General features: G+C 35.6%; 1 protein-coding gene across 3 annotated transcripts; it reads left to right on the top strand.

Annotated features, from left to right (window-relative positions):
* The first annotated feature begins 280 nt into the window (after positions 1-280).
* si:dkey-1j5.4 lies at positions 281-15,093 on the top strand. Of its 3 annotated transcripts, XM_073933543.1 has the most exons (6): positions 281-401; positions 1,055-1,170; positions 9,404-9,526; positions 9,675-9,862; positions 11,172-11,870; positions 13,701-15,093. In XM_073933543.1, the coding sequence occupies exons 4-6, from the start codon at positions 9,679-9,681 to the stop codon at positions 13,889-13,891; spliced, it is 1,074 nt and encodes a 357-aa protein (XP_073789644.1). In that variant the 5' UTR covers positions 281-401; positions 1,055-1,170; positions 9,404-9,526; positions 9,675-9,678; the 3' UTR covers positions 13,892-15,093. The 3 variants fall into 3 exon arrangements, with proteins under 3 accessions (XP_073789644.1, XP_009293145.1, XP_073789645.1); XM_009294870.5 differs by lacking the exon at positions 281-401 and having other exon boundaries at positions 9,397-9,526; XM_073933544.1 differs by lacking the exons at positions 281-401; positions 1,055-1,170 and having other exon boundaries at positions 9,359-9,526.
* The last annotated feature ends 466 nt before the right edge of the window (positions 15,094-15,559 follow it).

Raw genomic sequence — 15,559 nt, 5'->3', positions numbered from 1 at the left:
ATTCATTTGAGTCATATGTTCGTAAATCAGACTTCATATTTTAATTATACGTGTGTATATGTGTGCTTCACGCGAGAAGCTTTACCTAAAACTCGGTGAAATGGGTAATAACAGAACCTAATTTTAAATTGAGATCTTAGTATAATTATGCACTTATTTGCGACCCCCAGTTTGAAACGGATACAGGCGAATATTTCTGTTGTTTCCAACTGAAATCAGAAGTTGGATGGCAAATATGAGTTAAGTTAAGTCACGTGACGAGATTCATAATTAGCTAGTCAGTTGCAGGTGCAGCACCATTTTCTGACATCCATGACAGTCATCTGTTGTCAAGTGAAGTGACACGAGCTAAACGTCTTATAGCTTTTGTGAGAGCCAAAGAAGAAAGTTATGGCTAAAGGGTGAGTAAAGTTCCAGATTTGTCACTCTCATTCTTACTAATTATTTACACTTGACAACCTGTTTACTTTTTTGATGTATTGGAGTGGTAATTTAGTAGTCTATCTTTTAATTATGGTAGGAATTTACGTTGTCTATCTATCTTCAACACTTTTAGGATGTTATTCACAATTAAATGTCCTGACAGAAACACTGAACAAAACAAATACTGTATACTTTCACTGTAACATTACTGTTTCTACAATGTTTCATGAAATAAATTGCAGTATAAAGTAGTGCTGTCAAACGAATAATCGCAATTAATTACATCTGAAATAAAAATTCATTTTTACTAAATATATGTGTGTGTACTGTGTAAATTTTTGTTTATATAAATATATGCGTAACTATATTGTATAGAATCCTTGTTTATAAATATATATACATACAAATTGTACATATATTTCTTTTGTATATTTTTTTTTACATTTTATGTACAGTATGTGTGTATACAAATACATAAATATAGTACACGTGTATATATTTTGTAATGCAAACTTTTATCTGGGATGTGATCAGTTGTTTGACAGCACTACTGTAAAGTTTATCGTCAGATTGCATGCAGCATGCCTCTATATACAGTCTATTACAAAAGGAGTGTTTAAATTCACAGTAGGAAAAAAGTACCCAAAACTGCCACTACTAATGACTGTGACCTATGCGGTGGGGACTCTTCTTTGAGGCCATGGAGGTGGATTTGTGATTGGCAGTGAAGGAACACAACTGATGCTGGTAGGATACAGATTATGTTTTTCTTTGGCTGTCACAAAATGGGAATTACATGGGATAGTTTATCTAAAAATTTAATTTTTATTTGCCTTAGGTTGAAACACAGATGAAAATATTTTGAAGAAAGTTGATTTGTTGTTAAAGGTTTTCATCTTTCTTCAAAATATCATCTTTTTTGTTTGACAGAAGACAATCAAATGGTATTGGAACTAGAGGATGAGTAAATAACAAGAGAATTTTCATTTTTGGGTGAACTATCCTTTTAGGCAATGTTGAATATAGCTTTTGTGATTTCAAGACTTTCTAAACACACAAGATTGAATCCTCAAATTGTACTCTGAAGCAGTGAAAGTGTTTTTTTGTTTTTTTTTTGTTTTTTGGATACATGGAACACTCTTGTGCACTACTAAATTATTCCTTGTTGCATGCATACACTCTGCATTAGCTCCAGTCTAGCACTAGATGTCATCAGTGTGACGCACAAATGATGTAAGGTTTGACGTGTAATAGAGCATTTGGCACACGGATGTTTATTTTGGGCTCCTGGGGTGAGGGATCTAGTGTCAGAGTATCAGTTTCCCCATCAAGGGAAATGACAAAGTGACTGATGCATGAAGCCATTTCATTCCTTGGCCAACACGCAACAAATGAAGTACCCGTGAATGTGCACATTAGAAAGCTAATTGGCGTTAGTGTCATGCTAAATTGTGCTTTATTACGAACAACATCTGTTAGCTTGGATCTGTGTGAAGTGCTTCTCATTTCCAAACTATTATTTTCTCCTTTCCTGTGATTTGGGGAAAAGATTGTAAAATATTGTTTTTTTTTTTTTTTTTTTTTTTTTTTAAATATTGTTTTTAGTATAAAAAATGCATATTCAGTAACAAAATCACTCGGTTGTGTTGCATAGATATTCAGTTAGCTCAATTTGAGGGTTGAAATGATCAAATGGAAAATGTGAGATCCCAATCTCTCCCCGGGACCACTCCACTCTCAAAAATGCTGCTCTTAAACCAAATTTTAGTGCAGTATGGACAAACCCAACCTTTGGGTTTTTCAATAATTCACTAACTAATTGAACATATTGGTTGTGTTTGTCCATATTTGACCTAAGTTTGGGCTTCTAATGGTGTACAGGGGCGCATTTAACCAATAAGCAAGATAAGCCAATAGTATCTGGATGCAGCCTTTATGATGCAAGCTGTGATTGCATGGCTCCAAGATGCAATGTCAGACACAATGCATATAATGGAGCTAGTGACGTCACTATAAGTAGTAGGGTTAGTTTAGGTGAGCCCATTCAAAAGCAATGGATGCAGCTCAGATTGCATCTGCACCGAGTCTACAGACAGAGCTCTTTTAGATAAGCAGCCACTTAGGGCCCCAGGAAATTTGAGGGCTCCCAAATATATACTAGTAGTATAAATTATATCTATAAATTAAATATAACATAATTTTCTGTCATATTTCGTATGATGAGTATCTAAAAAAAATAAATGTTTAATGTTTATTAGATCTGTGCAAATGTAGCCCCACCCTCGATCATGGAGAGTCCAGCAGTCAAATTAGGTAAAGATTAAGTTTTAAAAACAAAATAAGTTTATAATTAATTTTTAGTCGTGAATTCATTTTAAGAACACCAATCATTTGAAAAGTTTTACAAGATGCTTTACATGTTGTTGTTGTTGTTGTTATTATTTTGCATTATACAAAATGTAGAAAAATTAGTGATTTGGAGCGTACTCACACTATGTACAGTTGTCTTGAACCGGGCCAAAGCACGCTTGTCCCCCCTCCAATCTCCCCTGATGGCCCGCACTCACATTACATTCGGGCCTGAGCACGCTTACGTCATCGATGATGCGCTCTTCAGTAAGCGCTTTTGCTCAGCACAGTGGAGATTTCGCAGTCAGATCTTCTGCTGAACATATCAGCCCCTTTTGATGCTCATAAACAATCATAAAGTCCTCGTGCTGCAGGAATTAGGAGGTGCAGCAGAAGGTGCAGTGAGGGGTCTGAGTCTTTAATAAATCACGACAGTTTGCGTTCATTGAACAGTAAAAATTATTAATTAATCCATATGATACAGTTCCTTAAAAGTCACACCTCACCTTCAATTTCGGGCCCGGTTCAGAGCACTCACATTTCTCAAACGATCCAGGAAACGGGCCTGGGCACAATTCGGCTAACATAGTATGAGTAGTCCTTGTGTGATATAAGAATAAAAAAACTGCTAAATAAATCAATTAAAAATAAATAAAGTTCAAAAGGTGCATTTTAGAACTTTTTGGCCCCATGGCTGGAATTGCTCAGGGCCCCAAATTACTAAATTCATATCAGTAAAATGTACTCCTACTATCAACAGTAACAATTAATAAAAGTAAACATCAACAATTTTATTGTATTAAGTTGAAATATTCTGACAGTCAGACGAATGAGTTCTATTCTGTATATACACATTCACTTGTAAACATAAATATGCACTATATACACAAAGAAACCACTATATGAAATATACATTATAGCTGCAAGCAGCATTGAAAGGGCCCTCATACTGGATCACCACCGACTGTTGGCATAAGGACCATGTTGCATTATTGCAACATTTTGTGTAATCTGTTGGTATGGAAAGGCTTCTGGTGCCTGGAAGAGGTAACTGGGGAAGATGGTAACAACAGCCAGTAAGTTGTTGGCAATAAAACTAAAGACCATTGATAGGATATGAAGTAAGAGTACTAAATAAGGATATTATGATTGTCAATGATGAGAGACATCCTTTATCAAACACCTTCCAATTGTTACTTTCAGGTCGTCGATAATGTGTTCCCAGGTGTATAAGAAATAGGAAAAAAAGGATCATTTTTACCACAAGCAAATATGTTTTTTAATTCCTCCTCCCTCAGTAGCAGTTGATGGCTAGTAGACTGGATATTTATTTAGTGTAGGGGTACCATGTTTTTAAATGAGTTGCAGTCAGAATTATTAGGCCCCCTTTGAATTTTTCTTTTTTAATATATTTCCCAAATTATGTTTTACTGAGCAAGGAAATTCTCACAGTATGTCTCATATTTTTTATTCTGGAGAAAGTCTTATTTGTTTTATTTCGGTTAGAATAAAAGCAGTTAAAAAAAAACAAACATTTTAAGGTCAGAATTATTAGCCACTTTAAGCTATATATTTTTTAAAAGTCTACAGAACAAACCATTGTTATACAATAACTTGCCTAATTACCTTAACCTGCCTAGTTAACCTAATTAACCCAATTAAGCCTTTAAATGTCACTTTACGCTGTATAGAAGTGTCTTGAAAAATATCTAGTAAGATATTATTCACTGTCATCATATCAAAGATAAAATAAATCAGTTATTAGAAATGAGTTACTAAAACTATAATGTTTAGAAATGTGTTGAAAAAAAATCTTCTTTCCATTAAACAGAAATTGTGGAAAAAATAAACAGGGGGCTAATAATTCTCCAAATGTAAAATGTCAGAAGTCTTTGTGTGTGTTTGCTGCAAATGAAATTTCCCTACGGGGATGAATAAAGTTAACTAACTAACTAACTAGGATGACAGAGAATGATGGACAATATGCATGTAAGTTTGTTTAATATAAAAAACATTTGAAAAAGTCACTGATACTTGCCAAATGTAATGGAAACTCCTATCAAACATGCACAAGGCATCGAGATATTTGTAGTTATTAGCTCAAGGGACACTTTGTTTAAAGTGTATAGGTATCGCTGTTGACACATTTTGCCGAAACCCCAATTAGATGTAAATGTTCAACACTTGTAGCATGTTTGCAAAGTTCAGTCTGGGTTGTAAGAACGTTTGGACACAAAAATACAATTATACTTTGGAGAAGAAGACATGGAATGATAATCATAAACAAAGCAGTTCCAAGACATTCCTCGCGTCACTGTTGCTCGGGGACTAATAAACATATTAATAATATATTCAGTTTAAACAAAACACATTTGTAACGTAACACCATGAGTAATAAAGTTAGTCTTTCTACTAAACATTTTAATATTTGCAAATATTTGAGCATTTAAAAGCCTTCTAAACATGTCGCAATAAGTTCATGATGTAAATGATCTCTTGTTTTCACTACGTCGCACAGGTTATTCTGAATTTGTGTAACATTAATCACTAAATAAATATAGTTTGGTATTCAGCATATTTCTACACCTAAACATGTACAGTTCAAAATGCCTTTTAAAGTATAATGCATTTGATAACTTGGCTAGCATGGATGGACAGAGTGTTGACATATGTGACACTGTATGTATCCAGTGTCTACAGTATTTCTCTCCATTGGTTATGGCTTATGATATTGTCTTAATATATTTTCTACACTACGCTTACAGGCATCTCTTAACCCATCACACAAGCACATGTCAGAATGAGTGCATGTTGATGGTTGATTCACTGGTATTTTGTTTATTAGTTTAGTTTTTGACTGTGAAACATTGATCCAGTGTTGCAACCTTGTTGACAAAGTAATCAATTCGCAAAAAAATGTTGAGGTGTGTGTGGAACCTACATGTGCTCTGTTTGCCCTCAGGCCATATGGAGATGATTGGCAGGTCGCATTTGGCCCTTTGGCTGCCAGTTGAGTAGCCTTGGTCTACATACTCCCTGGGGTTTCTCCAAACCGAGTACATTTATCATAACTCGCCAGAGACTGGTATAAAAGGTTACCCATTGTTTCCATTCATGCAGAGCAAGATGGACATTTTTAATAGAGCCAAGGTATTGGGGGTGGACGTAAATCTGAGACTGTTCATGACCTCTAATAATGTAGGGTTTTGTCTTCAGCCAGGGTTTTTGTGTTCTTGTCAGCTCCATGCTGCGCTTGATTGAGTCCATTTTCAATTTATTACGGCACTGGAAATTATAGGAATTTGTCCAGCTTTGGTACACTTTAGCATTACCCGCGGATCAGCATGTGGCATGTTGAAAAAATGCATCCGAGGCACAATTTTATTATGCAACAATAAATCCACCTTGAGGTTGGGAAGGGATTCAGTGATGTTGGGAGCGAAAAAAGCCCATACAGGTTGTTTGCAATCACATGGCTTTGGTGACGTGCAAAATTCAGATGGAAGGCAGGAAGTAAAAAACTGAATGGGACACAGAGGAAAGTCCCTATTTTTGCGATTTATTATTATTATTAAAGGAGATTTAAAAAAACACATATCTTGGGCATGATCATTATATCATGAATAGGGACGAGTTTTCTAATGAACTAAACTATATTTACCTGTCATCGAGGCAGTAGAAACTGTAAGCTATTAAGTTACATGAAAAATTACTATTGTAAATACTAAAGTGTTTGGAAGCATACTAAAAGATTATTGGTTAAACTGTTGTAGTAACTATTGTTGCTGTGGTACAACACAACTGTAGTAATAAACAAATTATTTATTAGGCTTTTACACTATACACCATCACAATGCACCAATTTTACACTAAAGTTACAGTATTTAATACAGTTTATCAGTTTACTATAATACTACAGTATTCTGTAGCATTCTTTAACAAAGAGTATTACACATTATACACTTTACTATGTGGTTCAAAAACATGTTTATTATAAAGTACTGTATTTTTTTTACCCCATGCGGATATCTTATAGACATCAGGAAATAACAGATGAAAGCATACAAAAGCTTGGATGCACAGTCTACATTATTGTTTGTTTATTTTTGTACGGGGTGAAAAGTGCTCCACAACAATAATAGGTTTTGTCGCTAGGGTTGCATTTCTTTTATGTTTGGTCAATGAATTTACCCTCAACAAACATTTATGCTGCGTATCTGAATGTTCATGTTATGGTTGTTTTTGCTGCCGAAAGGCCAGTAAAGATTCGGATTATTGCAAATCAAGACAGAGATTTCATTGCAGCGATTACATGGCAGGAGACATTATTTATATTCTCCTGGATTTTGTATAAGTGTGGTGGTGTTTGTATCTGGTTTTTACACATTAACATATTTATACACATAGCTTGGTTGGTATAAAATCTTTTTAGGTGCTAACAAAGGAATTATCGAATTCAAAAAAAGTTTGTACACATGGATGTATTTAGAAACTTTATTACATGTCCCCTTCCATTTTTCAGTCAGTTTCTTGAACTTTCCCCTCTTTATCAGCAAAACTTTTGGAGGTCTATAAAAGTGACTTAAACAATTATAAACAACATAAAACTGAAACATTTTGATGTACTGATAGCGATTCCTATGTAGAAGAATCACTTCCTGCCCTCCATCTGAATTTTCTCACGGCAATTCGTAACTTTGATTTTGTGGCTTATTCATATGAATTTCTACGATCTAATTCATACAATTAAGTACAATTTGTTCATCACCCAATGACGGGTGGGTTTATGGGCGGTATTGGGTGCCACGCCTCCTTTTTAAAATCGTACATTTTTATACGACTAAATTAGCCACTATACTGACAAAATGTAAAATACTTGCATTTCCTCGTGAGATCAGGCTGGAATTTTGCACGTCATTAATGATGTCATGTGAAAACAACATATAAATGTAATTTATGACAAAATGTGCAGGTGTCATGTATGTACATTTGAACATGTACGAATAATTGCAATGATATATATGAAAAAAATATATGTAAATAACTCTTTGAAGTATTTTGAATTATACGTTGTACAAATGACATATATATGTGAATCCAAATATGATTTCTCGACATCTTTGTTTTTCCCCACGGGTTTGTAGCGATGCTTTGCTTTCATAGCTGTAATGGAGGTTTTTAGCTCGGAAAGAATCTTCATTTTGAGCGCTGCGACCTCTGATCTGATGCTCTCGAGAAGCTCATGGATATCATTTCTCTTTGCTTGCACGTTATCCTCTTCAGTTATTTCAGTGTTCTTTTTTTGTTTTACCTTTTAGCATATTAGGTTATGAGCGTGCTTTTACAATGTCTTATTAGTCTTATATAAAATATCAGATGCACTTATTGTGTAAAGAGAACTCAGATTAATCAAAATGCTTGAAAGTAATATTCAGAGCAGAACTTTCGACTTCTTCGCAAACTCACCGGAATTCTATGTGAATCCAAATATGAACTTGTGTGTGTAACATGTTATTTGCATACGAAGAGTGAAGAGCAAAAACCTCTAAATGCAGAATTTTTCTTTTTAAATTTGTATTTAAGCTTGGCTTAGGTTCAGTCACAAGTTCTTTTCATGGTCTTTAAAGTGAAATAACTCAATTTAAACAAAGAAGGGTGGGATGAAATGTTCATTTTCAATGGATATTTTAGATGGAACTTTTTTGCATCTGAATTCTTATATTGCCATATCAGATGTTTATAAGCATATATGGCTTTCAAAAACACAGTGAAAGCGAGCAATGAAGTGCACTTTAATCTTCGAATTGCCTAAATGCTTGTGTTGTTTTTGTTTGTTTGCTTGATTCAGAAATTAATAATTGTTAAAGAACAGATGCAGCATTAACACATTCCTATTAATCAGAATCACGCAGGCGTTTTTTTATCAGCTCTGACTGCTTCTCTTTTTGGGTGGCGAGAGGCGGTGCGTTGGTTTTTTCTCAGCTTGGAGCTGGAGAAATTATAATTACGCTGCTCCAGATGGCTTGCATATTGTGTTGCTGTTGGCGGGCCTTGAAAGAGCTTTCGTCTTTATCGCGCAATAAAATCATCTCGGTGAACAGACACGTCAAACTTAAAGACACAGCTATAATAACATCTCAGTGCGTTTCCTGCAGCCAGCCCTCCTCTTTCAAAGCTCCGCGGCCGCATAAACGAGAGTGACACTGATGATGCTTGCAAGAAACTGAGAAACTGTGACTCGTTTTTGCTGTTAATCCTGGCGGACAATGCCGAGAAAAGCCCAAGGGGGGAGATGTATGAGGTCCTTGTCCTTATCAGCTCAGCAGGCTTTCGGAGGGCAGAGCGGTTGTGGCGCCTCCACCGATCACTCGTGCTCACAGACCAGCCTTATTATCATGTGTGCTCACTGAAATAACAGTGACATCAATCTGCCCTGAACCAGACCCTACCTGTGCCAAGTTAAACAATCAAAGTCGTGCATAAGGTGCCCTGTGAATTCACACACCCACACGAAAAAACACATGCTTGCATGTTTTTCTCCGGGGATGCAAGAGTTCATTTGGCAGGGAAACCTGTCATAATCTGAGCATGTCATTTTTCTCACCAATGTGCTGCGCTGGGGAGTTTGCAGAGCTCACAGTTTGCTTCAGGGACCAACATTTCAGCTCATTTGAGACCTCATCCCAGCTCAGGCCGGCTGCAGGCTTGGTAGTGAATTTCGACGTTGAAGTTCAATTAAGCATCTAGCCACAAGGTAAGCCTGCAAGAGGAATTTACATCCAACACAAACGTTTTTTTTTTTGTGTGGGTTTCTCTTTGGAGTAATACCCCTAATGCTCTTTTCAGTGGGATTATAAGGTCCTTCCTGGCATAATTAAATCAGTGGCTCGGCTTGTTTTCAGGGCTATGAAGCTGGTTGCAGGGTTAGCCGTGCTGTGGCTGTGGGTTGCGGAGGCCTTGGAAAACTGCCCCAGTGCTTGTAAATGTAGCCAGAAATCCAGTACGGAAAAGACTGAAGTCAACTGTCAGAAAAGGGGGCTTCAGAGCATCCCAGCCAAACTCCCTCTTGACTCGTGGATCCTGAAAATGGGTGAGCAGAGACTTTTATATTTTGGGGTGGAAACTTGATTCCATTGATTTTCCAAGTAATTTCTATTGTAATTGTGCTGAACTGCTAATAGTAAATCTTCATAATAAAATATAAATGAATATTCAAACAATAAGTGGTAAATATCATAGATCTTTTTGCAATCTATTTTTTTCTAATTATCTAAAATACTTAGCTTGTTATATATAAAATTGTAAAACAATAAGATACTGCAGTGAGACTTACTAATCAAAATTTAGAGTGACCATAGCTTAAGTCAGCCCTACTCCAAATTACCTAATGTTCTAGATACAGCTGGATTTTTCTTATTCAAAAGGTTTCTAAATTAATGCAAGTTGATGAAATTGTCAAAGAGATTGACTTTCACATAGATTCATAGTAGTGTGTAGGTACAAAAAAATTTATTTAGATAAGTTTTCTTGCTAAAATCATGGATAATGATTTATTCCAAAACATAATAAGTTAAAAATCATTATTTCAAAAGTAGGCTGAAATAGTTCAGATACTTTTGATCAACAGCAATGGTCATCATAGTAGATTTGTTTTTTACTGTGGCCAATAGAGCTTAACTCGCTGCAATTTAAGAAAACACATGCAATTACAAAAACACCTCAAATTAAGAAGCAATCTTCATCGGTTTGACAGCACACGTGCTGCAAATTCTCACAACACAAACTACTTAAGAAACGCACTGCATTTGGTCACAACACAAAAAACTGAAGAAAAGCACTGCATTTTTGTCAACTTTAATAACGTTTTAGTTAATCATCAATTAGGCTAATAATTTACAAAAGACAATAAAATTGTGTAATCAGGATATTAAAATAAACAAACTCACCTTTGAAAGACCACCAACATCTTCACTGAGCAACAATCAAAGTGTAATAACATATCCTTATCTTAGCAGGGTCTGTCACATTTTTGGGTCCCCTTGAAACTTTTCCGTTGTGTTACTTATTTGCATGTGTTGTGACAAAATGCAGTGCGTTTCTTCAGTTGTTTGTATTGTGAGGATTTGCAGTACGTGTGCTGTCAAACTGATGAGGATCGTTTTTTTATTTGTTGGTGCTTTTGTAATTGTATGTGTTTTTTTTAAAATTATGTTTAAGAAAGTTAAGCTCTCAACAATAATTAAAAATTTCCCCTATATGGCGATAATCTATATGGATTTTTCTTCTGAAACAGAATTGTTGTAATTGCTTGTTCAGATACCACACCCTAAGTATTTGCACTATGTAACACTAAATTAAATGTTCCTCTTGCAATTTAGTTTTTGTATTTTATTTTCAAGGCGAAAACTTTCTGCAGGACCTGCCAGGCAGCCTCCTGAGCTCCGTTCCAAAAATCGAGAGTGTAAAGTTGGAGCGAAACTCAATCAAATCAATACACCCTCAGGCATTTGCTGGAGCTCAGCGTCTAATGCTTTTGAATTTACAAGGAAACCGAATATCCAAGATCCCAGTGAAGGGCTTCAAAGATCTCCTAAACCTGCGTTTTCTCATGCTGGGCCAGAATCAGATAGCTAACCTCAAACCTAACATGTTTATTGGAATGAGGAACCTGTCAGAGTTGGATCTGCCCCTGAATGCTCTTACTGCTCTTCCACCAAATGCATTCAAACCTCTGATTGCCCTCAAAGTCCTGGACCTATCTTTGAACCGCATCCAACGAATCTCACCCAAAGCCTTTGTTGGACTCGAAGAGTTGCTTTTTCTCAACATGGACAACAACAAGCTGAAGAGTATCCAAGCTGGTACGTTTGGACCCCTGACTGGTCTTGAGATGCTGGTGCTAGACAACAATTTGCTCTCCACACTAACTGTGTCTACTCTGGAGGGTCTTTCAAACCTGCAGGAGCTTTATGTCAGAAAGAATGAAATTGAGAGTCTGCCTGCAGATGTTTTTCTCCACACACCTAAACTGACTCACGTGGGCTTAAGTGGGAATCGACTTCATGCAATTGATGGCAACATGCTAGCCAACATGCAAGGTAAGTAGTATATTTAAATAGGTGAACTTGCTGAATGACTAGTTAACTATTGATATAATGGAAGTACAGATTACCCAACCTGATCAAACTTGTTTCTTAAGGGGTTTACATTAGACCCTGTTTACTTGCTTTTGATATGTGTTTTTATGATTAATTGCATTGGCAGTGATATGGCAATAGTATAGAATGTGATATTTACACTCATAACACAGTAATTACACTGTTAACACGGGATGTGAGAGTAAAACAGTCTGCAGAAGGAGCAGCAGGTATATATTTCCATATTTAGGGGATATTTAGGGATGGACCAAATATTCGGTCACTGACATTTATTGAACAGAAATGGCAGTTTTTGTCTTTTGGCCGAAAGAGAAATATGGCCTATAATGTGAGCCAGAAAATACACTATGTTGCACTGCATTGAGTAAAGTGCACGTTTCACTTAATCATAGTCACTGAAGAGGCTTTTACACCAGATGTAGAAAGGACTACGCAGCACTATGAAACCTATTCATTTCAATGGCTTGTGCCATGCAAGGGCAATTTATTGCTGCAATAAATAGGTATTGTCCAAGTGCATCTATAATTAGAATTTTGGTGTATCCCTATTTGGAATGCTATATGTTTACACTGTATAATGTAGTCTTCTTGTATATTACTATAATGCATGCATCAGGGAGCCTCTATGAAAAGGGTAGGGTATTGAAGTAGCCTTTGAATGCACCATGTTTGTTTTTCAGTTGGACCTACACTTTGATATAGAGCTGTGCGATTAATTGAAATTGAATTGCAATCGCAATTTGTTACATTGCGATTAGCTAATCGCAAGAGGGTGCAATATGAAATTTATATGCATTATTCAATTTTCCCTGTCCAGAGCAAATGCATGACTGTGTGTGACAGTCTTACTACCCAATTGAGTTAGCACACTTTCGGTCTGCCCAATCAGAATTGCGCAACCAAACTATGCAATAAAAAAAAACAAAACACAAACAAACAGGAAAGCTCGGACGAGTGAGATGATGGTGTCTGCCACATCAGAAGCATTAATAAACAAATTAATATCAAAGAACAACAGAACATCGGTAATAGGGGAATATTTTGGTTTCAGACATCGAACAAATAGATCATTTGTAAGAGCTGTCATAGAATTGTTGCCACAGCATGAGGAAATACAACTAATGGCACCTAAAAAAGCACCAAAGATGGCTATATGAGGTGTCTTGCTAAAAAGTCAACTGAAAGTATTGCCAGTGACACTCAAACTAGTAGCATGCAACAGCAAACTACAATTTCAGAGTTGTTTCAGCCATGTTAGTTTGTGAAGTCTTCTGTATTTTTATAGTTTATTTATTTATTAATTTTTTTTTATAATAAGCTACACTATCTCTCTAGTTCAACTTGTTTGTAGAAAGGTATAGGTAATTTTATTTGTGTTTACTGTCTGCTCTAGAGAAAAATGAGTGAATCATTTCTGAATATTTTTAAAACAATTTGAATTAATTTTTAAGTAGGTTAGTACGTTTTTTTAACTAATACTCACTGCATTGCGAAATCGCAATATCTGTCAAAAAATGTTACGTTCCATGTACTTACTACTGTAACTACAAATAATAATGTGTAAGTACATGTAAATAAACCAAACCCATATTCTAATCCTAATATTGTACTTACAATTTTAAGGTACTTATACTTAGGTATTGTAAGTACATGTTAATAATACCCACTAGTGAAATGAATAGTTGCACTGTAACAAGGGCACTTTTATAAAAAGTTTAACTAAACTATCTGTTAAATGTAAGGTTTTAATGACATCTCTGGTTGATTCAGGGTTGAAGGAGGTGTTTCTGCACGATAACCCATGGAAATGTGACTGCAGTATCAACTCGCTGGTACATTACCTGGCCCAGACGAAGACCAACCATTCTCCACGGCAGAGACTTCGGTGCGCTAGCCCTGAAGAGTTTCGTGACAGAGCCATCCAGGAGCTGAAATCAGAGGAACTTTCCTGCAAGGCCTAGAAAATCCTCACGTCTGATATCATGTCACGAACAACCTCCAAAAGTTCGCAGCACAGCATGATATTTCCTGCAACTGAATGGTGAGGCTTCACACAACTCCAACCACAATGACTTTGACAGGTTAATGATAGTGCGGCTGTTCTACAAATAATCATAATTTTCACCCACACCAGTTGACTATTTTCAGGCCACCTGGAGAGCAGCACATCCTACAAAACTGAGGAAGAAGTGTGCATTTGTTATTCGGATAAAATATATATTTTAAACACTTTTCTCAGATTTGTTATACAGTATTTTTATGCATTATTCATCTGGATTGGAGTTTATAAGGTGCAATGGGCTAAATGCAGAGAAAGTGTTTTTCAGCCACAGATGAAAGGTTAATGTGACCATTTTCAATTTCAGAAGGTTAATGATAATGTAATTTAATTAAAATATACTCAGTTAAATAGACTTAAGCGTTCATTTAGTTATTCAAGCGTAAAACGAGATGAAAGGCCATTTAAATGCAAGCACCAGGCAATCATTGAAACTCTATTGAAAATACTTTGGCAAAATAAATTTCCATTTTTTAAAGAAATGGCGCAGAACAATAGAATGTGACGGAGTGCTTCTTGTCCAGTCTGAGAGACACTTTATAACGTATATCAATCAATAAGGCAGTAAATATCTTTTTTTTTTTTATTAAATCATATTATGGCAATAAAAAAATAACAAAACAATTCAAAATCCCTGTGCATATACCCTATTTTAGCTAGCCATTAACTACTATAACTGATAAACTACTAATTTGCTGCTTTTCAATAGATATTTTAATATTAATAGATAATTTATTAATATTGATAGATTATTAATATTTACAGTAAGCTAGTAGTTGGGTTTAGGTATTGGTTAGCATTAATATTGTATAATAAAATTATACTTTAAGTACAAATAAACAGACTATATCTTAATATAAGCAGGTAATAAGCAATTGGTTAGTAGTGACAATTGGTACTTAAACTAAAGTGTTACTCTAAAGGGCTTTTTATTGTTCTTCAGTGTCTAGAAATGCTCTGAAAAATATAATCTATTTAAATAATGTTAGTAGGCAAGTATAACAGCTTGTATTTTTTTAAATGCCATTAAGCCCTTGCTTAAAATGATTTTATCTATGTGATGTATACAATATGTACACAATAAACGCAGCTTGAGACTGGAAATGCACATGATTTTTTATTTTTTGTTGTACAAAGCAGTGAAGCTTAAAGGAAATAAATAGGGGTTAGAAAATCCCCTCTGCTCAGAGACCGACTGTAAACTTCCACCACCACCTGAGACTGAATTCCTCATCAGATTGTTACAGCTGAATAAGCTTCCTTTGAAATCATCATTCTGTCTCTAAATTCCACCCAGGGCGCTGAAGCTGCAGTCCCACATATAGGAGTAGGATCTTTTCAGATGCTGGGATGGTGTTCTAAAGCAAGCTGCTTTAAAACTTCTGCTTCAGGACTTTACAGTTAAAAGATATTGCATCTAACTGGCGGGACAGCATTTCTAGAACGTGCATATATATTGTAGTACTTTTTGCCAAATCGTTTTGTCTGTCAAGTATCTATAAAGGCACATTTTTAATTGTCAGTGTGTGAACAGCTTGCAACAAAATCTAAAAAAGCTACTTTCTTCACA

The sequence above is a fragment of the Danio rerio genome, chromosome 20 (assembly GCF_049306965.1).
Source record: "Danio rerio strain Tuebingen ecotype United States chromosome 20, GRCz12tu, whole genome shotgun sequence".
Lineage (NCBI taxonomy): Eukaryota > Metazoa > Chordata > Actinopteri > Cypriniformes > Danionidae > Danio > Danio rerio.
Note: the sequence above shows the minus strand (reverse complement) of the source record. Positions and strands in the feature narration are given on the sequence as shown.

What these genes read in the sequence shown, in the direction of transcription:
- si:dkey-1j5.4 (XM_073933543.1), top strand. Translation starts at nt 9,679, where the DNA reads ATGAAGCTGGTTGCAGGGTTAGCCGTGCTGTGGCTGTGGGTTGCGGAG. An exon ending in CTCGTGGATCCTGAAAATGG is followed by an intron (nt 9,863 to 11,171) that starts GTGAGCAGAGAC and finishes TTTATTTTCAAG; the next exon opens with GCGAAAACTTTCTGCAGGAC. An exon ending in CATGCTAGCCAACATGCAAG is followed by an intron (nt 11,871 to 13,700) that starts GTAAGTAGTATA and finishes TGGTTGATTCAG; the next exon opens with GGTTGAAGGAGGTGTTTCTG.